At 37.7% G+C, this 22,371-nt stretch overlaps 1 protein-coding gene across 2 annotated transcripts in view; it reads left to right on the top strand.

Moving 5' to 3' along the window:
• Nucleotides 1–142: 142 nt before the first annotated feature.
• CRAMP1 (cramped chromatin regulator homolog 1) overlaps nucleotides 143–22,371 on the top strand; it is a 44,005-nt gene continuing 21,776 nt past the window's right edge. The window contains exons 1-7 of one of the 2 annotated variants that reach the window (XM_026858876.1): nucleotides 143–754; nucleotides 7,316–7,506; nucleotides 9,159–9,312; nucleotides 10,670–10,753; nucleotides 13,465–13,513; nucleotides 21,092–21,177; nucleotides 21,938–22,061. In XM_026858876.1, the coding sequence (XP_026714677.1) occupies nucleotides 406–754; nucleotides 7,316–7,506; nucleotides 9,159–9,312; nucleotides 10,670–10,753; nucleotides 13,465–13,513; nucleotides 21,092–21,177; nucleotides 21,938–22,061 (1,037 nt within the window). In that variant the 5' untranslated portion in view covers nucleotides 143–405. Of the gene's footprint in view, nucleotides 755–7,312; nucleotides 7,507–9,158; nucleotides 9,313–10,669; nucleotides 10,754–13,464; nucleotides 13,514–21,091; nucleotides 21,178–21,937; nucleotides 22,062–22,371 lie in introns of both variants that reach the window. The other variant, XM_026858875.1, reaches the window with a different exon arrangement.

Below are 22,371 nucleotides of genomic sequence, written 5' to 3' on the forward strand. Positions count from 1 at the left end.
CGGCCGCGCTGCCCCGCTCCGCTCCGCCGGGCTCGGCGGCTGCCTTTCCTCTCAGCGGCTGTCGAGCGCTTCCACACGCCCGAGTTTGGCTGGGCGATTTCTCCGCCAAAGGCGCCCCGAACCCCTTCGGGAGGGTGCCGGAGGGCTGCCGGGGGAGCCCGGCTGCCTTTTGGGCCCCTTTGGGGGGTGTTCCGGCGGGGCTTTCCCCCTCCCGCCTTCGGCACAGGTTGTTGGGTCGGGACAGCAAACGAAAGGGGATTTAGTAACAAACAACGGCGGCCATGTTGAGAGGAATTTCTGCAGCTAAACTTCTCCCCTCTCAGCCCAGGGATTTCTCTCCCTCTCTGGGGGGCTCCCTGGCCTGAGTTTGTGCCCCCCTCTTTTCTCTCTCTCCTCCCCAACAGGATGACAGTGAAACTGGGAGAGAGCAGCGGGGAGGAAGGGGTGAAAAAGCTGGGCAAGAGAGCAGGAGGAGATGAGGAGTCCCTGGAAGAAGAAGGGGCAGGAGGAGGAGGAGAGGCAGCTCCAGGCAGCAGCAGCACAAAGAAAGAAGAGAAGATTATTAACAACAACACTAACGGCAGCCCCCCACCGAACCCCAGTTTATCGCAGGCCCCTGCCTCCCTCCAGCCCTCCCACAGCCAGGACCAGCATCATTTTCTCAGGTCCAGCGTCAGACCTCAGAGCAAGAGGCTGAAGAAGGATTCCCAGGCATCCTCTTCAGTTGGCAGCAGTACTGCTGCAAAAGGCAAAGGTACTGTATTTTGGCATCCTTAAAACACGCAGGCAGGGTGGGGGGAGTCACCTGTGGGTTTGGGGGTTGTCATTCTCCTCCTGTAGATGCCATCTTTTGTTTGGTTTTGGGGAAGGTGTTTTGGGGCTTGTTTCTCACAGTAGCTGAAATCTTCTTTGTGTCCCAAGGCTTCAGCTTCTCTGCTGCCCACTATCCTCTTTGCACTTGCAGAAATGGGAGGTTTGGATGTGTATGTGGAGGAGGAAAAAAAAATCTCCATTATTGAAGCAAACCTTTAATTCCTTCCTGCCTTTCATCTCTCAGGAGTTTTAGGCAATTCCTGTATTTTGGTTAGGAAATTAGACTCCAGCTAGCAGTGTAATCAGGTGGCCTCACTCAGAATTCAGTTCTTGGATATTAACAAAATATTCACTGGGTGCTAGTTAAATAAGGGAAAAAAAACAATCGACAAGATATTGGTGATTTCCCCCAATTATTTCTAATGACCTTTTTGCCCAAAGAACTATTTTGAAAACAGCTGTGAAATACACATATTAACATATTTGTTTCTAAGATTTCATGAGTCCTGCATTACAGTTTCAGAATAGTTTGGGCATTTCCATGTAATTTGAGTTTTTATTAAGATTGTTTTATATACATCTATTCAGATGTATGTACATACATGCATACACATGCTTTTTCACTTAACATTGTAGGTAAGAATTTGATTAAAAAGATTTAAAAAAAAAGCTGTTTCTTACTTGAGTAGCTAGAAGGCAGCAGGGATATTTGAATATCTTGGTGCTATTGTATGTGCTCAGCAGTTACTGGATGACACCTGGCACTGTAGTTGAGCTGTATTCGAGACTAATTTTGGATACCTTGTGCAAAAGTACTCAAATGTTATTTTCTGTTAACTTCTGAGAAGGACAACACTGGGAGATTTCTTCAACATTTGAAATAACCAAGTTTACTTGTCTGATAAAATGAAATAAAACTCCATGTAGCATATCTTGGAGATAACCTCACTCTTTGGTCCATTACAGTGGTATGGACTTACTGGACATCAGGTAATTGTTACAAATTATGATGGTTTTGTGTTGCAGTAATGAAGCAGTGCAAACTTTGATATTTTAGTTATTGTCATATCACGAAGAAATTCTTGAACTCAGTTGCTTTGACAGTTAGTTTGTATAATTGACTGAAGCATTTTTTAATACCTTAGTAAGTCCTTTTTAATCTCTTAAACTTTTTATTTTAAGTGAAAAACTCCTGTGTGTGATGTTGGAGGATAGAACAGAAAGGCCTACATAATTTTTCTCCCAGTTCAGTTAAACTGAATAAAAAACCCAGATGGAATGCCCAGGAGTGCTTAGCTACAGATAATTATTTCAAGGGTTGCAAACAGTATTAAATGCAAGGAGGTGTTTCTTTGGAATAGGTTGTTCATACTTGACAGGTAGAATATGTGCCTTTGAAATTATTCCATTGCTTTGGAAGTGTATACATGTGTGAACAAAATACATGTATACACACATGTGCATATGTATATTCATGTTTGTATATTTGTACGTAAACATTAATTTGCAATTTTAGAGCAGCAGAACAATTTTTAAGTAGGTATATTGACACAATTGGAAAGCAAACTTTGTTTACTTTTCAATTCAGATTTCAGGATAACCCTAATAAAATTACATACGGAATGGAAAATACTATTTCAGTAGCTGGTCATAGATAGTGCTTGTAATCACTGTACTTGACTGTTGTCAGGTTTGGGGAAACTTCTTAAATCATTAGGGGTGACAGTTGGTGGCAGAATTATGGTTATGCTTTCACTTATTGAATTGTAAGACCAGTCACAGCTCTGCCTGGCTAATTTTGATGTGAATCTATTGAAGTTGATTTCTCTGACACAGCTGAGATTATAACTGTCAGATCTTGGAGAACAGAACTACCGAGTGGGATCTTTGCTAATTTGAGTTCTTTACGTGCAGGGATGCATACTGAGAGGTTTTCCAGGCTTGTCTGAATTCTCCCTAATGGAATGTCTTGTGATCAGAATTTATAGGGCTTTGCATTCCGAGTGAAGCGTCTCACAGAGCTAGCTTCCAGTAGGGAACTAATTGGAGGGCGAAGATTACTAATAAAGATAGGACTTAAATCCTTCTACTTGCTGTCTCACCAACTTTCTCCTCCTCCTGTAAGTATAAAAATGATAAAAAGCTCGAATGCATGTGCTTTGGATCAGCTATGAAAACTGGAAGCTTTTCCATTTTGCATGTCACAGTCAAGGTGATAGCTGCAAAGGTAATTTTAACATCGGCCAGCAGGAGTGGCTAGACCAAACTTAGACTTGTTCCAGTGAAACCAGAAACTTGCTTTTATCATAGTCTTTCAACAGTGCAATAATGTAATCTTGATGATTTCATTAAAGTGGTCCTGCTTTTAGAATCTGTATTTTCTAAAGTGAAAACTCTTTCAAAGGCTATTCTTAGGAGTGTATTCAGTAAACAATTTCTTTTCAAATTCAGCAGGCATTAACTTGTCCTAATCATGTCTTTAAAAGAGTGTGAAAACAATATTTTTTTTTTCTGACTGTTGCAGATCCCTTTTTATTTTTGTCATTTGTGTTTTTTAGGATGCTTCATTGTAGCAGACAAATTATTGATAAACTTTACTGTAAGCTTTAGGAAGAGTTTGCCCACTCAGCAGCTGCTGACTTTTCAACTTTACCTTACTATGGTTCAGGGAAGACTGCTCGTAGTAATTCTCAAATTCTGCCTAGTAGAATGCATAAGTGTATTGCTAATTTTCAGATTATCCTGACATAATCTTTAATTGTATCTTTAGAGTCTCTTGCGTTTTGTGTACTGAGTTGTACTTTTGAGTTTAGGGCACATCTCTTTATTGTATTATCAGTTTCGTAGTTTACACCTCAACTAACACACACCATTTGAAGTATGAATGCTTGGAAGTAATTCTTAAAGTAACTTGTTTGAAGTCAGAGGAGGAACTTGAAGGAATAGTGGGGTGGAGGCAGTTTATTATCAGAGTTCAAAAGCAGGGAGGTTCATTGAGGGAGAGAAAGCAGACCAGTATAAGATTGCTGAAAAAGAAGGATTTCTGAATGTTTACTTCTCAAATATAAATAAGCCACATGGTTGCTGAGCACAGGTTTTAAGGTGTGTTTAGGGGCTTTTTCCCATGAAGCAAGAGTGGTTAGAATATGCATTTGTATGTTGTGACCACATTAGTAAAAGCAAATGTGAAATACATTGCCATCATGTGCTGTTTAAACTAGTGTGTTCTCATTTCCATGTTTTTACCCATTTTCTGAATGAAGTCAGGAGGGAATAATAACAAAATCTAATGGTGATGAGCTGAAGCTTGAAGATGTCTTTTATATCACTGCTCTAGATTTGTTCATAAAAGGTTTAGAGTGGCCCAAACAAGTATTTGAATTTGTTTTGCAGTAATAAGCAGCCCTGTCTTACTGAGGTCCAGTAAGCTCTGGGGTGGATTGTGGTAAGCAATGATAAATATTGCCATGCATAGTAGTAAGAAAATTCATGCAAAGGGCAGATGTAGTGAGCTCCTTTATTCCTGGAAGAATTAAACAGCATATAAGATCTCTGTAGAGGTGACAGGATATTAGAATTTTTAGATCTTCATATATGATACTCTAAACAGTTGTCTGCATAGTAATTTATTTGTGTTTAAAACAAGAAAGACTTACAAACTTCCCAGGATTACAGTTTGTCTTGTAGAATATTAAGTATATATAAAGGAACAAAAGAGCAATTATGAGCTTTGTAGAAGTCGAATCAGTGGAGTCCTTAGCATGTCCTCGATACAACTTTTGTGTTAATTTCATCTTTTACTACACCCAACTTTATAGGCTTATTAGAAGTTACAGTCCTCACTGATACTTCTGCTTCTTATGCCTTTCAATAATGAAAACTTCCTGTGTACCAAGTGTACTGTACCATCTTTAGAAAATCCTTGGTAAGATCTGAACTTCAGGCAGCTGACTTCAGGTTTTTACTTATTTGAGTATGTATATGGTGAAGCAAAACTCCCCCAAAACCTCAACAAAACCCAACCACCCAACAAACAAACAAAACCCCCAAACTCCGCATTTGTTGTTCCTCTGAATGATTTCTCAGAAAGTTAGAGGTCTGTGATCAGAAGAGTAACTCGAATAGAATCCAGTAGCTGTGCTTTTGCCTTGGGAGCTGGTAGCAACAGGAGATTGTAGACTGAGATTGATGTGAACTAACGTGTTTGAGTTCCTCCTTCTCGATCAAGGATTTAAAATATTAAGATTTGCATTTCTTTACCATGCAAATTGTGATATTCCAATCTCATGTTTCCAGGATAAAGGAGCAATTCTGTATCTTAAAGTTGTTAGTTTTCTTCTCAACCATCTATTAAAGTGCTCAGGGTTTTTTTTATGGTTTCCCTTTTTTAAAAGGATTTACCTTCACAGTACTGGAATTAAATTGCTTAACTTTCAATTACTTTATCAGTGAGTGATGAAGGCTTTAGGAAGTAAAAGACACTGTTTATTGGAGAAGTTCTTCTTAAGGGCATTTTCTTCTAGATGTCAGACTCTTTTTCATGTTTTGCCTTACATGCTTCCCTGTGGTGACAGTAATTTTCTTCAAAAGGATCAAATAGTCATTCCTAGAAATAAAAGAAACATTAACCTTTTAATGGTCACAGTATCGTATTTTATATCAAGTAAATATTTATTGATAGCAGAAAAAAATGTACTTTCACACATCTTACTCTCTTCCAGGTTTAATTTCAAATGTTCTTCATTACTTGAACAAGCAGCTTTTTTAGGCTTTGGAGAAAAACGGTTTTGTCATCCAAAAGAATTACTTTCAAATTGCAACTGAATAGTTAAGATTTACATACAAGTCTTTAAAATCTCTAAAGCATAGTAAGCCTCTAACAGTTGATTCTTCTGACAGTATTTTTAAAAATAATATTAGGATTATCAAGCTGATTCTTGAATGAGAAAGATGTGTATGTACACATAAAACCACTGACTTTGTCAGGTAAACAGACCGCTTCATATAATTGAATTTTAAAAGGTAACTCAACTTTTTAAGCCTAAATATGAAAGAGAACCGTGCTAATATGTATAAAAGTTTGGGAAACTGGTTGTGACTGCTGTATTGTACAAGCTGGATTTATAAGCAAATTAAGGCAAGCCAATTTATCATGAGAAAAAACACAAAACATAAAGGACAGTAACTGGAAAAATGAAAATGGTAATAAGCGTTCTTTTTAATGAGCAATGTATGTTCAGTGTTAAAAGGCTTCTGTTTTATGAAGTACAAGCCTACATTGATACGGGCAGTCAAATCTTAAATAATACTTCTTAGCAAAATTGAAGACAATGTATTTTGCAAATGCAAATTACTGAGAACGGTTACATTTTCATGGGGAAAAAAAAAGAGTGCACTTTTTGGGAGGTCTCTCTGGTTTCTGGATTAACATTCTGATAATCTGTTAGTGTCAAACCAAGCATGATGTTTGGCTGATTTCTGTTGGGAATAAATCACAGATTTAAGGTTAGTGATAATGCTTTTGCTGATTAAAATGTCTTTGAAAGACTAATAGTTTCAGAGGCTATTAAAAAAAAAAAAGGCTTTTTCTTCTGCATTAAGGTGAGGGAATAGAATCGTACTGCATTATATGTAGCTCTCACCATCCTGCAGTTTCTTCATCCCATTTTCTTCCCTGTTCCCTGCTTGCATGAACAGCAAATTTTCTTAGTTCCATCAGGGTTTATTCTCATTTTAGCATTTTTGATCTTTTTTTTTTTTTTTTTTTTTTTTTTTTTTTTTTTTTTTCTGATCCATGTTCTTTGGTGTGCTGAGAACTGACAAAGGTACAATCAAGATTATATTTATGTGCCTTTTTCCAAAAGCCACACCAGGATTTGGGGAAAGAGAAGGGGTTGGTACTTGCTATCCTTGGGATACCTTGAAATATCCTAGATAGGCTGAATGTCAGAGTTGCTGTGCTTTATCCTGAGGATCAGATTGTAGAGAATACTGATCCATTATCATGTGATGAACTAAAAGTAGACATCTTTCAGTCCTTTCTTCACCATGGTTATTTTGGTGGCAGAAAGATCAAGACCAAAGACAAGGGTATGAAATTATATTTTCTCATGGGCATTAGTTTGCTTTATTGGTCACATCAGTGTTCAGCATTGCTCAGACGTTCCTCACAGCTGCAAGGGGCAACTGCAGAGTGCAGCAGTTTATAAGCATCAAAGAGTGTGTTGCCTTTTAGAGGTTACTTTGGTATATTCCTGCTTATCTGTCTTATTTCTGCAAATGCAAAATTAAGCCTTTGAAACCTTCCCCCCCTTTTTTTTTTTTCTCTTTGAGATTTTTGTTCTCTAAAACAAACCTTGTTATTTGCCTATTGTATTTCAGGTGAAATATCTTGGAATAGGAGTAGTGAAGAAGGAGAAGATTCAGAGTTCCTCCTTATCTCTATTCATGAATCTTCCTGTTGGTTTAATATTCACTCTGGTCATGGGGTTTTTTGCAGCAGCAGATAATGGAGGGACTACATCTGGTGGCACATCAGGAATTCCTCCCAGCAATCCTGCTGGAAATTCCAAGTCAGCAGCAAGGAACCTGGGTGCCTCGGCCGGAGAGAAGGAGGAAGGGAAGAAGGTCAGGCGGCAGTGGGAATCGTGGAGCACAGAGGACAAAAATACTTTCTTCGAGGGACTGTATGAGGTAAGCCTAGAGGAAAATAACAAATTTAGATGGCTTCATTTAGTATCTGGATATTCCTAACGAAGGTTGATTCAATTGAGAGTTGCAGGAGCAAAATGCGTACATACACATATGCATTTGGGTATATGTGTCTGTACACTTGGCTATAAACCATCTGTCAATCAAAGCCACATTTCAAAAGTCAAGCTTTTTTTTCTCTTGAAATACACAGGACATATTTGTGAGTTTTATTCACAAAATGTTTATAGTAATTTCAATTATTTTTCAATTACAGTTCTGTTGCAAATGAGAAATAAATAAATAATTCATGTCCCTATCTCAGTTTCAAAAGCAACACACTTATGCTGTAATATCACCAAACAAAAAATATGTTCTAATAAGAATTGTAGGCACTGTGTTTAATATTTGACCATGAAAAGTTTTGAGCCAGTTCAGTCCTAGGACTGAGAGACAAAGAGAAGTTAGATCATCTTATCATTTATGTCGTATGATGTATTACTGGTTGTCCTGTTCCCATGATTATTTTAAGAGTGCTTCTGTTACAAAAATACATACTAAAGGCAAAAACAAAGGACGTGGTGGTAGATTTTCTTTGCATGTATGCATCTTTTAAAAAAAATAAGTTTTTTTAGGGGTAGGCATGATTCATGCGTATGTATTTTGTGGACAAAATGAACACTTAAGACACTTTTCCTTTTTCATCTCCTCTGATTTGCAGTGATATTCCTGGGAATCATGTAATTATTAAGTCCCTTTATCACTAAAAGAAAACATTTTTTTGAATGCTGAGGAAAAAGTTCAAAAATGTGCTCTGTGTTAATGGATTTGGGATTCAGTCTGGTCCTCAAATTCCATTCATTTTGTGTCACTACCTTTCAAAAGAGGTTTTCACGCTTTGTATTTAAATCAGTTCCGAGTTTTTTAAATACTAAGAAATGTTGTGATAGCAGGAGTTCAATGATAAGGTATATAAAATTAAATTTTCTTCTTTTGAACGCCGAAGGTTTCATAGGAATTGACTAGTTTTAAAGGGACACTTAAGTGTCTCATTTTTATTTTTACACTAAGAATGAACTTCTGAATGACCTACAGTGTAAAACCATGTCTTCTGTAAAAAGCTGTGGTTTGAAGTTTTTTTAAATGTAATATTTTCCTTCATTGTTTGAAACTCAAATTTTGTACTCATAACTGGAACCTGAAATTTACTGTAAATAAAAGTGAATCTGTTAAATATAATAGGCTTCTCATTCACCTTACTCAGAAATGGAGGTAGGACAGAGAGGGAGGAAAATGCAGAGGAAAGTAAAGAAAGCAAAGTGAGAAAGTCTGGATTTTCAATTCTGCTACTTAGCAAATTTCTTAGTAAACTTTGGGGGTTTTTTAAAAGTTTGCTAGCAACTTACATTTTTAATTTTGAAACAATTCAAGAAATTGGAAAGTAATTTTTTTGGCATCTGTAATGCATTTTATATAAAATAAAGTAAACCACTGTCATTCTTACAGTGTTGAATTCTGATACCCAAGAATTTGTTTATGACCACTGAAATCTAGTTTCCCACGGAGAACCCCAAAGTCTCATGTTGTTTGAGTGGTTGTATGACAAGATATAAATTTGGTTTAGAGTATTTGGATTTATTTTATTTGTTTTTCAGCATGGGAAGGACTTTGAAGCTATCCAGAACAACATTGCCCTGAAATACAAGAAGAAGGGCAAACCAGCAAGCATGGTGAAGAATAAGGAACAGGTTCGCCACTTCTACTATCGCACCTGGCACAAGATCTCAAAGTACATTGACTTTGATAATGGTTAGTATGAAAAGAAATGGGCTTTGTGTAGAGCTTACAGTCTCATGAGGGTTGGAGTCCTGCTTTGAGTGCCGTCATGGAGGGTAGGAAAGGTGGAGGTGAGAAAATACATACTGAATAGGATGTCTGTGAACTTGTCTTATTTTCATTAGCGTGGACATATGGAGGTTCATGTTTTTTGACAAATACTTCTTAAAAACTGGTATTTGTGTCATTGCTTTTATATGAATTCACCACACCATAGTAAGTGCTGATCCTAGTATTAATACTGGGGAGGAGCCAGCTTCAGGGAAATGTTCTATTCTCTCTCTAAGCTGCCTAAATCTTACTCTGGCATGACTTCATCGAGCAATTGACTCCAGCACTACTTTGCACTTCTTGGGGGAAGGTAGAAATAAATAAATAGTCTGATACAAGTGTAAATGGTGAAATATTTGCTCACACTTTAAATAAGCCTGAAATTGTATCATTGGTTCAGTAACTTAAGATTCAGTAATTTAAGATTCTCAGTGCCATATTCCCCTCTTGCTATTCTTTTCCCTTCTTCCCTGACTTACTGAGTGAAGTCATATGAACTGCTAGTGGTGTTTTGTAACAATAATAGTAATATATGATCATTATTAATCGATTTTTATCAGATGCTACTATTCCTTGAGAGTTCAAGTCAGTTTTTGGGTAGCCTCATCTGAATAATGGGTTAAAGAAATCTATTTCAGAGTGAACAGATTTTACTAAGACACCTCTTTTGACTTTCAACTTCTCCCATTAGCTTGTTGGTGAAGTAAAGGTCTCCAAGGCTTTCCTATCCTGTTGCTATATTCTAAGCTGTATAAGTCATGGCGGTGTCCTGGTGGTTGAATTTTTTGGTCTATAAACAACCCTCTTTAACATCAGGAAAAGTTTGGATAGTGAATTCATGTATGTGATTTGTGGCCAGAGCCTCATTAATGAGAAATGGGTACGACTAGAAAAAAAGCTGAAGGAATGCGAAGATAGTGTATGGTATAATCTCTTTATGAAATAGACATCTAAAACACCTCTCATAAGGTGTATTTTTGAGTTCCTTCTTCAAAATAAGACAGTATTTTAAGATGAAAGAAGTGATTAGTATTTTATTTAAAACACAATGTTACAGCAAACACAGAATGGAAAAATTTCTTCATATAAAGAAGAAATTCTTCATATAAAACTTTAGAATCTGAAATTTGCATTAAATCTCTAAAGTACATTCATAGTGTTAGTTGGAACAGAACTTGGTCTTCCTTTCAATAAGAACTTTGTCGTATCATTGAGTATCTGCAGTGTAGCTGTGTGTGTGTATCTGCAGTCTGTATCTCACTCCTTTTCTGCTTTTCAGTGTTTTCTCAAGGGCTGAAGAAATCCTCCCTGGAGCTTTATGGCTTAATCTGCTATGGGGAACTAAGGAAAAAGATTGGGGGATGTGAGTATGAATTACTTAAAATTATTTTGATATGGTGGTATCAGAAGTGTCTACCCTTGACGTTGGTAATGTCTGGTACAGTTTCACCTTTGAGTTATTCAGAATTAGTGTTCATTGTATTCTATTGCAGTGCTCTTTGGTATTGTTTTGTCATTAAATGTATTTTTATTTTTAAAGACATTCTTAGTCTGTTGCATTAGTCCCCTTTTTCTCTGACAGATTTCTTTAGCTTTTGCTATCTGTGAAATGCAGTGCATGTAATACCCACAGATGACAGGTAAATGTATATGCATCTTAGGTTATCTGTCTGTTTTATTATTCTTGAAAACTAAGCAATTAAATGTGTAAACGATAGCGTCTGCACTCATGATTATTTCTGCCTATGCAATCAAAATCTGGGATGGTGCCTTTCTTGAAGTCATTCTCTAAATCTTTAGTTATGGAACACTGAAGATGAAAAATCATTATAAATCATAGTCAGAAATAACAACTTTAGTGGCTAACCAAGAGGTATTCTGATCTTGTAATCCTCAAGACTGGTTTTGTCCATAACGATGAGTGTAGACAAATGAGTATATGCCATACCAATGCTCCCCCGTTTTCTGAGAGTCAGTTGCATTAGCAAGATATCTAAGCTTAGGCTTACTATCATGTCCATAGAATCACAGAATGGTTTGGGTTGGAAGGGACCTTTAAAGGCCATCTAGTTCATCCCCCCCTGCCATGAGCAGGGACATCTTCCACTAGATCAGGTTGCTCAGAGCCCTATCCAACCTGGCCTTGAATGTTTCCAGGGATGGGGCATCTACCACCACCCTGGGTGACCTGTTCCAGTGTTTCACCACCCTCATTGTAAAAAATTTCTTCCTTATATCTAGTCTAAACATCCCCTCTTTTAGTTTAAAACCATTACCCCTTGTCCTATCACTACAGGCCCTACTAAAAAGTCTGTCCTCATCTTTCTTAAAAGCCCCCTTTAAGCACTGAGAGGTTTCTCTAAGGTCTCCCCGGAGCCTTCTCTTCTCCACCTGAACCCCCAACTCTCTCAGCCTGTCCTCACAGGGGGGTGCTCCAGCCCCCCGAGCGTCTTTGTGGACTCCTCTGGCCCCACTCGAGCAGATCCGTGTCCTTCTGATGCCGAGGGCCCCAGAGCTGGACACAGCACTAGAGATGCTCAAGAGAGCGGAGCAGAGGGGGAGAATCCCCTCTTTCAACTTGCTGGCCATGCTGCTTTTGATGCAGCCCAGGAGATGGTTCCTGTGGTCTTTATGACTTCCGGACTAGAAAGAGCTCTGATGTTGCTAACTTGGAGAACGGGCAGGGGAGCTTGCACTGCATGTTCTAGTTCAGGCACATACAATTTTTTACCTGTGTATTTTTTTCATTTGTCCCCAAGCTTTTTTAGAGTCAGTGTTGTGTCATAGTGCATCTTCTACATGTGTTTTTAATTTGAGACATGGAAAAATCATCAAAATACTTTCACTTCCTTGTGAAGTCATACTAGCTGCAAAGTGAAAAAGGCAAGAAAACTTTAATGAGTAGATATGTACAATTCCTTATTTTAGCAGATTTTTTTATGTACTATATTAGTTCCTCAACTGGGATTTATTGTAATGTGTCATGAACGAGACTGTTGTGAATGTTCATACTGACTTTATTTTGTTTGTTCAAAGATCTCCAGTGTGTTAATTCATCTTGGAGAAACAATTTTGAACTGTTTCATGACAAAGAAGGTGCAGAGATTGCATTGTCAGTAGAAATCAGTGTTAGTGTTTCTTCCCTATATCCACATCTTGTCTTAAAAGCATCAACAGACCCTCCTTGCTATGACTGGGAGTAAGGTTTCACACAGTCACCATGGCAATGCATGCATACTTTGTGCTTCTGTCTTTTTATAACTTTGGTACTTGGTTACGTATTTTACCCACTGTCACTTTGGAAGATTCTAGTCTCCAAGACCAAATGGGCTTAAGCTTCAAGCCTCTACACCAAATTGATGAGAGGTCTGCTCTGCAGCTGGTGAAAGGAGTTTCTTTCTCTTTTTTTTTTTATTTTTTGGTAATGTGTTTTTTTGGTTTTGTTTTTTAATTTCTCTTGTGATATTCACCCAGTCCCATCTTCCCAAAGATCAAGATGACTTACATAGATCTATTGAGACACGAAAGCATGTCAGGAATACTTTCAGCATTGCCAGAGGGAGATTAATTGTTCAGTAAATAGATCTGGGCCTAACTGTTATAGGGAATATAAATCACGTTATCATAATGTCAATTTAAATATGTGCTGTATAATGCATAGAGGAAAAATGTGGGTTAAATGTGCATTTTATTATTTTTATTTACTTTTTTTATTGCATTCAGGGCTGTGAGGGCTTGATGCTTTCATTATGCTGTGCTGCCTTAGCAACAGAGGTTGAGAAGGAAGATGAGGAAGCTTTTTTTTTTTTTTAATACTGCAGTGTCAGATCAATGCCCAGCAATGCAAGATGACTGTAGCACCTAAACTAGGGTCATTTAATCCATGAGTGAAATATAATTTTCATGGCAAGGGTGTAAAGCTTGCACATTGTGAAAATAGAAACTTTACATTTATGCACATTAATGCTATTGAGAATAAAATGTAACAGCTTTGAAAAGTGAACAGGACATGTTAAAATCATGATTCTATCACTTTAAATCCTAATTCACTGTCTTATCCCGTTTCATGTAAAGGTATGGATGACAAGAATGCAGCTAAACTGAATGAGCTTATTCAAGCTGGGTAAGTAAGAATTTAGTCCTGAAACTCTTAAAACTGCGCTATTCAGCAACTTGATTGTTGGTCACACAGTCTAGGGAGCATTTTGTACTTTTTTTGAACAGCATTTTGACATTTTCCATTCTTAGTTTTGTATGTGCTTTTTTTCCCCTTTTCCGTGAAGCCATTAAATATCATTAATAGGAAATGATGGGTTAAGAAAACAAGGTAACGAAATGAGAATTCTTTACAGAAGTTGTGACGTTACAACTGTGTTGATTCACTATAGGGAATATAGAGTCGTTTAGGTTGGAAAAGACCTTTAAGATCATTGGCTCCAACCCTTACCCTAACACTGCCAACCCCACCACTAAACCATGTCCCTAAGCACCACATCCTTAAATACCTCCAGGGATGTTGACACAACCACTTCTCTGGGCAGCCTGTTCCAATGCTTGATAACACTTTTGGTGGAGAACGTTTTCCTAATATTCAATATTGATGCAACTTGAGGCAGTTTTCTCTCATCCTGTTGCTTGTTACCTGGGAGCTGAGGCCAACCCCCACCTCTCTACAACCGCCTTTCAGGTATCTGTAGAGCGCCATGAGGTCTCGCCTCAGGCTCCTTTCTCCAGACTAAACACCCCCAGTTCCCCCAGCAGCTCCTCACAAGACTTGTCCTCCCTTCACCAGCTTCGTTGCCCTTCTTTGGACATGCTCCAGCACTTCAGTGTTTTTCTTGTAGTGAGGGTTCATCTTCAAACATTTTTCCCAGCGGTGCTCACGAGTCCAGACTTCCAGACTTGAAACAACACTTCATAGGCCTCAGCCCTCCATTTGCTTCTGTATCTATTTGACTTTAAGAACGATTATTCTATTTCACTTCAAGAAAGAATTATGGGGTTTGGGGGTTCAGTATTAGCAATGTACTTTTAAAATACAGAAGGGGTTAAAAGTTTCTATACTATTAGAAATGAGGGAATACCTGATACATTTGTATGTAAAATTTTCTGTTGTAGTCCTGCTTTTAGAATTTGTGTATTCTAAAGTGAAATTTCTTTCAAAGGATATTACTTGAAGGAGTGTGATTATCACTCAGCAGGCATTGGTCTACCCTAATTATGTCTTTAAAAGCCATTTCAAAACAGTGTTATTTTCTGTCTGTTACAGATGCCTTTTTTACTTCAGGCATTTTTGCTTTTAGGGTGCTCCACTGTAGCAGACACATTATCAGTGTAGTAAACTTTATTGTAAACAAGAGGGAGAGTTTGCCCACTCCGCAGCTGCTGACTTCTTGACTTCACCTTACATAAAATAAAACTTATTGCTGCATCTTTCTGTTGTTCACAAACTGAGTTTCCAGATGAGTGCCTTACAGTTTATTACCTTTCATCTCCTAGGAGAAAACACTTTGTGCAGTGTGCTGTTGTGTTGCAGGTCTTGAATGTGATTATTTATGAAATCACTTGTTCATTCCTTTGTTAACTGTGAAGTTTGAAATTAGAAGAGGAATTGCCATTTGATTTGGGTTTTGTACAATTAACAAAATCTTAGCAGTAATATTTTTCATATAATGATATTATTCTTAAAGCAAATTATTTCTTTCATTTGGAGATACTAGTTAAAATAGGCCTGAGATGAGTCTTTTTTTCCCTAGTGTCCTGAATATCTATAGAGTTTAGGTTATAGGCAGTCATTTTGGTCTTGTGCTGGAGAGCTTTTATAATATTGTGTCATCCAAATAGACTAAACCATAATAAATGAGACTCTTCTAATTAATTGTTAATGAAGGCTCATGATTTCTATGAAGTCTAGTTGCGTATTCTATAAAAGGCAGTCTTGTAACAAACCATTTTGAAAACAGCAGTCTTTGCAATTGAAAATATTAATGCTAATCTTCTAATGAAGAGCTAGATTGTACATAATAATATTAACATTCTTAGCCACTTCAAAAATAGTTGCTCTTGTATAGGCTTTTTGTCTCAGGTGGAAGACACATCTTTGCGTCCATTTTTCTCCTGCATCTCTTGCGCCATTTGGTGGCTAAACCATGTCAGTTGAAGAAGAGTAAACTGTGCAGGGAAACAGTGTTCACATTTTTGTCTTTGTTACCACCTTGACACCATCTGAATTAATCCCCTGCACGTGCAGGTCAGCCTCGTATTTCACACAAGCAAGCACACTGCCTGTATCTCACTAGATTAAAGTTTTCATCTTCCTCAGTGATGTTACAATTCTATGATCCCCCTCTCTTAAATTTTTAAGCATTTTTTTCATTTCCTAACATGTTTCTTTCAAATGTGATACTACTTTTCCTCTGAGTTGTGTGCTTTGTAGGGCTTGTCACAACGTTGAGAGTCTTGAGTGAAAGTGAATCCGAAGTGATGAAAAATAGGGAATGTGAACATGCATTATTTTGATGATCTTCTGAAGTATGTACGCCTTATTTAATTGGTAAGAAAGGTCAGCTAAGATTGTGAGGACCTACCTGGCAATTCATTTACAGGTAACTCTAGATCCTGGAGTTACACATTCTGATTCAGTGCTTATTTTGTTTGTTACACATAATTTCTGGCTCTCTGTAATAATTACATAGTGTATGGACAAACAAATGACCCTGTGAGGTGCTTATAAGAAAACCATATTTAAAATCGTCCTAGTTGAGGTTATAACCCAGGTCACAGATACTAAATAGTGCCTGAAAACTTAATCAGTTGGCTATTCCAAGTAATGGCAAAATTTTGAGAAATATCCCTGTTTTGTCATTGAAATTAAGGCCATTCATTGCTATATGGCTCTACTTGTCTTCAGAACTGCAGTAACATGTAAAATCAGGCTAGACAATAGCCTTTGTTACAGTTGTAGTTTAATGAATTGAGGATCTTTTAGAAAATAGATCAAAGTTTAGATATTTATAAATGCAAGGAGAAGATAAGAATTCTCTGAGTTTTTGTAGCTGGTCTGAGTAGTTTAGCATACTCATGTCAACAGTGGCCCACATGAGCTGCTTAAAAAAGTTTTCGGAATCACTAAGCAGGACAACTATGAAAATAAAGCTCCCTTAGAAATTATAGGGAATCTGAATCACTTTCTGTCCAGTCCTCTGCTGCTAGTTTTTTATTACAGCAACAATATGATTAGGATGTATAATAAGAAACAAAGGTTTGTGGAAGTATATCAGAACTGCTCAGAAAACCATTTAAATAAACTTAAACCAAAGCTTCTTTGTTTTGTTTCATTTTTAGGAGTGAAACATTTTTATTTAACTTAGGCTTTGCAACGGTCTTTACATTTAATAAAAAACTATGTTTGAGGAAATATCAATTTGGGTACCTTTGTAAATCTGTAGGATTTGTGGATGAGTTTAAAAAAAAAAAATCACCAACACAACAAACATGTAATTAGAGAACTACTGTAAATATGCAACAGTTAAAGCACAGTACTACTTGGTGTCTGTTAGCATATGGTTTTGCCCCCCAGGCTGAGGCTCTTAGTATCAGGAGTAAGAAAGACTGTTAAAGACAGAAACTTTTAACAGGTATTGATTGATCTGTCTGGTTCAGTTCCTGGGTGTTCCTTGTGTGGAGTGGGAGTGATCATTGCTTTTGATTGCCTTGTAAAAGCTGTTTGCCATACTGAGGGGGAATTTGTAACTCCTTAAGAATCTTGATAATAAAATAGCAATTCATCTTTAAAACATTGTATACAAACCCAATCATTTTAAGTAGGCAAAACAGGCTCTTGGTGTCAAGTTATACTAGTAGTTCTTAATGCATATTCAGTAGAAGAACTTTTTTGAAGATTTACCATTTTCGGCATTTGAAAATATCCACAGTCTAGGTAAGAGAAGAGGAGGAGATGAGTATTTTTAAGCTAAGAGTAGTTCTGTTGCATGCTGTTTTCTTTTTTACTGTGCTTTTCTTTTTAAATTAGTAGAACTATTCTTTTTCCAGCCTCCCAGCCATGGATTTCAATTAAGAAACTATAGTCTCTAAATATATCGTAATTCTATTTTGGTTTAAAGAATAACTTATTATCAGACTTTCACAAGATTGCTTGAAGCCCATCATACTTTATGGAAAAGGGAATTAGGGCAATTATTCCTGACTCTCCAAGCAGAACACCTGAGTATAGAGAACTGGGATGCTACTTTTTTGTTTTAGGGAACAATGAAAAGAAAAATATTGATTGCTGTAGTCATGGAAGAGTGCTGTAGTGCCAGGTCAAAAACTTCACTGTGAAGTTTTTAACATTGTTATGTCAAGTTTGTGTGTGCTGTGTGTTCCTTCATTTACTGGACAGTATACTTTGCTTGCTAACTTCTAAACTGACATTCTCGCTCAGTACTTGGGGAAATACAGTAGTTCCTGCTCTTCTAGGGCTGTAAGCAGTTTTGCATTTGGGTTTTTTTCCTCCAATATGATTTTTGTCCTAGATTTTTGTATTTTTTAATATTTTCTGTAATATACTTAAGTTTTTAATTTATTTTCTGGCTTTTATCCTAGGTTTGGGTGAGTGGGGGTTTTTTTCCCCTCTCTGCCCTTTAAGCACAGATACAAATGCAGCCAGGAGCTTATCATGCTGATCTGTTGCTTTTTGTGAGCTGCTCTGTGGTGGTAACGGATAGTGAGTATCTGTAACCCAAGGTGTAGCTGAGCAGGTGGTAGAAAAATTCATCAGGAACAACTGCGAGGAAGCCTAACTCGATAATAAATGCTTTATGACCAACTAGTTAGGCTCTTTAAGAGAAATAGAAAATATGAAAAATGAACAGCAGTGCTTTTCTTGCTTCTTGATCAAATTAGCTGAGCTGTTTTAGGTGGATCAAACAGCCTTTTGAGCATGCAGGCCCTTCTTTCAGTCACCTTCAAGTCATGTGATGGAACAATTTCCACAAAGCATGTGTCTGTTTTATATAGTCATACAAGTTAATCTAAGAAGAAATAATGTGCCTCCCCACAAACCTCTTCTCCCTTACACTGTCACAGTTACAATAATAATAATGCTATTTCTGATTCTTCACTTGCATGCAGCTACTTCAAGGGCACATTTAAGAAAAAAGTGTTGCAAGAAATCAAGATGCAGAAGGAGAGTCTCAGCTCATACAAGTAGTCAAAAGAATTTGCTATTCTAAAGTAGTGTAAATTTGCAAATTAATAACCTGTTTCGAGATGCACTGAATTACTGGATTTATTTTCACTGGCTTTACTGGATTTTTGTATGAGGCTATTATGAAACTGTGTTTTCCCCTAGAACAGGAGAGAACATCCAGGCATTTCTTCACTAAGTAAGGAAGTCATTGCAGAAGTTCTGATTGCTGTAATGCTGTAATTAACTGCTTGCAAGAACAAGGACGACAGTAATTTTGGCATATTCATACAGCAGCATTGCTTTCTGTGCAACCTTTCTATCACGTTCCCAAACTTTGCATTTTATAGTGGTTGGGTGAATTTGTGCATCCTATCATCTCAGCATGAGCTTTATAAAATCACTTACAATGCTGTGACAGACAGCATTAGTGGTAATAAACATAGCTTTCATTGAATCCCTGTAGTTAAAGGCAAAAGGTATTTGTGGTGAACTGTGAGGGATGTGCTACTTTAGTGTAAAAATATGTAATGGGAAGAGAGATTTCTAGGAGCTGTAGTAGAAGTTGAAGACTTCTTGTCCTAAGATGTCTTTTCAGATACTGTTCTTGGAGGAAATAATGATAAGCACTGGACAAAAAAATGTACCTTCTGCCAAATCCTTCTGGTTTTGTACCACACACTTTTACACTAGGCTGATGTTTCTGGCTGCTGGATGAGACGAACGTTTGGGCTCACGAAGAAAATCGGAGGTTCTCCACCTAAAGATTCAGACCTGAGAGGGAAGTTGTCCAAACCCTGACCAGCTGAATTTGAGAGCAGAAGGATTTGTATTCAAGTTTCCTGTCTTTATACAGTGCAGTCCCCATTAAATTGACATAAGTAAATTTGGGTTGATTCATACTGATCTTATTCTCACTTATATTGAAACTTGGTTTATTTACACAAAAAAAGCAACAGGATGCTAGCTGCATAGGATTAAACTTATTTTCAGAAGATCTATTTTCTAAAAAATGAGATTTTTCTGATAAAATCAAATCTGCACTCAATATAATGACAGGAGGCTACTGAGCTTCAAGCATTAAGGCTAAGGTGTCCAGTGCAGTGACCAGGAGGAAGTTCCACCTTTCATGTCATTGATCAGCTATTCACAAATGTTACTGTTCTCCTCTAAGGGTATTTCCACTGGCAGAGATTAACTGTTGCACTTGGAGGGACCTACTGTCTTCAAACAATTCAAGTTAAGTTGAAAGAGGAGAGGTAAAAACTCTGTTAGAGCAGCTATAGTGTCTGCTGTTGCAGATGTGGAAATAGGAAGCACTATTTAAAACCAGGCAATAGCTCTTGGGACTTTTTTATTTTCATTTTAGTACAGTTGCTAGTTTCTTTATAGTACAGTACTTGAGAGCCTTCTCTTTTCATTAGCTGAGTTGTCACTACTTCTGTATCAGAGATGGTTAGAAAGAGTGAGAGCTGACACATTCCCTCTAGCTTTTGGTAGCTCAGTGCAGATTGAGGAGATCTGCCCTTCCACCCCTGGGATATTCTAAATCTGTAGAAGTTCACAGTTTAGTAACTGAAACTTTTGAACTGCTCACTTTATCGACCCCTTCTCAGGTCTGGCTTCACTTCTGCTGCCATTCTGCAAATTTCCCTCTTAGTGGTGTAGACAAGTGCTCTTTCTGCCTGATGTTGTCTTCCTTACAGTATAGGAGAAAATGAGATCCTGATGTAGGAGTATTCTTCATAATTTCATTCATTTTGCTTGCAAGGACTTGTGTTCAATCCTGCTGCTTCTGTGCCAGCTGATCCTTATTGCTTGAATTATTAGGTAATAAATACTTCAATCAGTAACTTTGTTGGTCTCAATGCCTGCCTTTTAAGTCTCTTAAAAGAAAACAGGGTTGTCTGAGTGAAGAAATCAAATAGTTCTACTGTGTGAAAACAAAAATGGCCTCTTGCTTTTAGGGATCTTTATAGCTGTTAGTGTGGTATTGAAGCTAAAAGCCAGTGAAATCATGCTGTAAAAGTTACTTTGTTTAGGATCTGCACAAGCTGTTAGACCTCATTTCTGCAACTGATGTGGTGTTGATATTCCAGAATGGAAGACTCTTCAAAAACTTTAGACTTTTTCTTCCCATAATTAAGAGTTAGGAGTATAAAGAGGAGAGAAAAGCAAAACCACTTGTCTTTTATGAAGCTGTCTCTGAGGGTACTCTTAAACTGAAGTAACATAATTCTGTTCCGCTTTATAAAATAGCAGTCTGTCTCCAAGTGGACAGCCCAGTGTTTCATGAAAGTCTGGAAGAGGAGGGTCACAAGAATAGCATTTCTATAATGAAAAGTAAAGTGATAGAAAAGATTGAATGCTCTTGTGAATTTGCACTGCAAGACCGTGTATTTCTTTGTTCATGCCTATAGCCATGATTGTATTTGACTTTGTGTCCCTAATAGGTAAGTATTCACAAACTTTTGCTAATGGTGCCTGTAAATACTTCTCTTTCAATGTATTCAGGGCTACGACCGTTCGTTACAAAGGCAGAAACCTTCGTATCAAAGCTCCGATGTGCAGGGCTTTGAAGAAACTCTGTGATCCAGATGGTAAGTAAGAGATGCTGGAACTTGAAAGCACTTTAACAGATGGTCGGCAGAATACGAGAGAGAGTAGATCTGTTTTGATGTGTACATCACTGGCAGGGGAATTTGTGCTATTTCACATTTGTGTTGGGCACAGATACGTCCCTATTGTTTTACCTGTCCTGTTTGCTTGTATATGCCAAATCACTTTAGGACCCACCCAGCTCTCTATGTCTTGGAGTATGTCACTAGCTAAATTGAAAAGGAAATAGCCACGCTGGACAATATCACTACTGCTTTACCAGTTAGGCTATCACTGTATGTGAAGTTTAGTCCCTTATGCCATTGAATAAGCAGTAGTATGTTGTTTGGCATTGAGCATTTGAGGCTTTTTGTGTGTGTGTGTGATTTTGTTGTTGTTGTTGTTGTTGTTGTTGTTGTTGTTGTTGTTTTTGTTTTTGTCCTCTTCCTTCCCCCCAGTAAATAGAATCAGTGCAGTCTAAAGGTCTGAAATATAGTACTTGTTCAAAGTTTCCAGCCACCTGATTTTGACACTGCTTGTCCAGCTGGAAGCTCCAGTATCACTGCAGTGTCCAAGGAAAAAAAAAAACATACTGGAACAGGAGTAATCTAAGGAAGCAGGCTCCACCAGTGGACCTGAGCTGCCTCAGTTGTCTGTAGATGATGCTAATGCCTGTGCTGCTTTTATTCATGTAACTGACCATATAGTGTTCTGAGTTGTCCTTACTTTGACCCATGCCCTTTGTACTTCATCTCTCTTCAGGTGTTAGTGATGAAGAGGACCAGAAGCCAGTACGTCTTCCTCTCAAAGTCCCTGTGGAGTTGCAGCCACGAAATAATCATGCATGGGCTCGAGTACAGAGTCTTGCCCAGAATCCACGGCTTAGGTAAATGAAGAACTGATAGTGGTGCTCAGACTAGAATAGGGAGATAAATGAGCATCGTCTTCTCTCTTCAGGATTCTCTGCCAACTGTGCAGTTTATCTCTGATAATACAGTTTGCCTAAATGTACTTATTCTGAAGGCTTTGTCCATCCAGAGTACATGATTGTTGTAACCATGAGATACCAGACTTGAAAATTAGGTTACCATTGTTCTTTATCTCTTTTAATTTGAGTAACAATAAGAGCTACTAGAGTTGGAGATGAATATGTTTTGTGCCATGTGCACCCAGTTGTCAGAGCAGAGTGCAAGTAG

This window comes from Athene cunicularia (assembly GCF_003259725.1).
Source record: "Athene cunicularia isolate RWA chromosome 14 unlocalized genomic scaffold, athCun1 chr14_part1, whole genome shotgun sequence".
Lineage (NCBI taxonomy): Eukaryota > Metazoa > Chordata > Aves > Strigiformes > Strigidae > Athene > Athene cunicularia.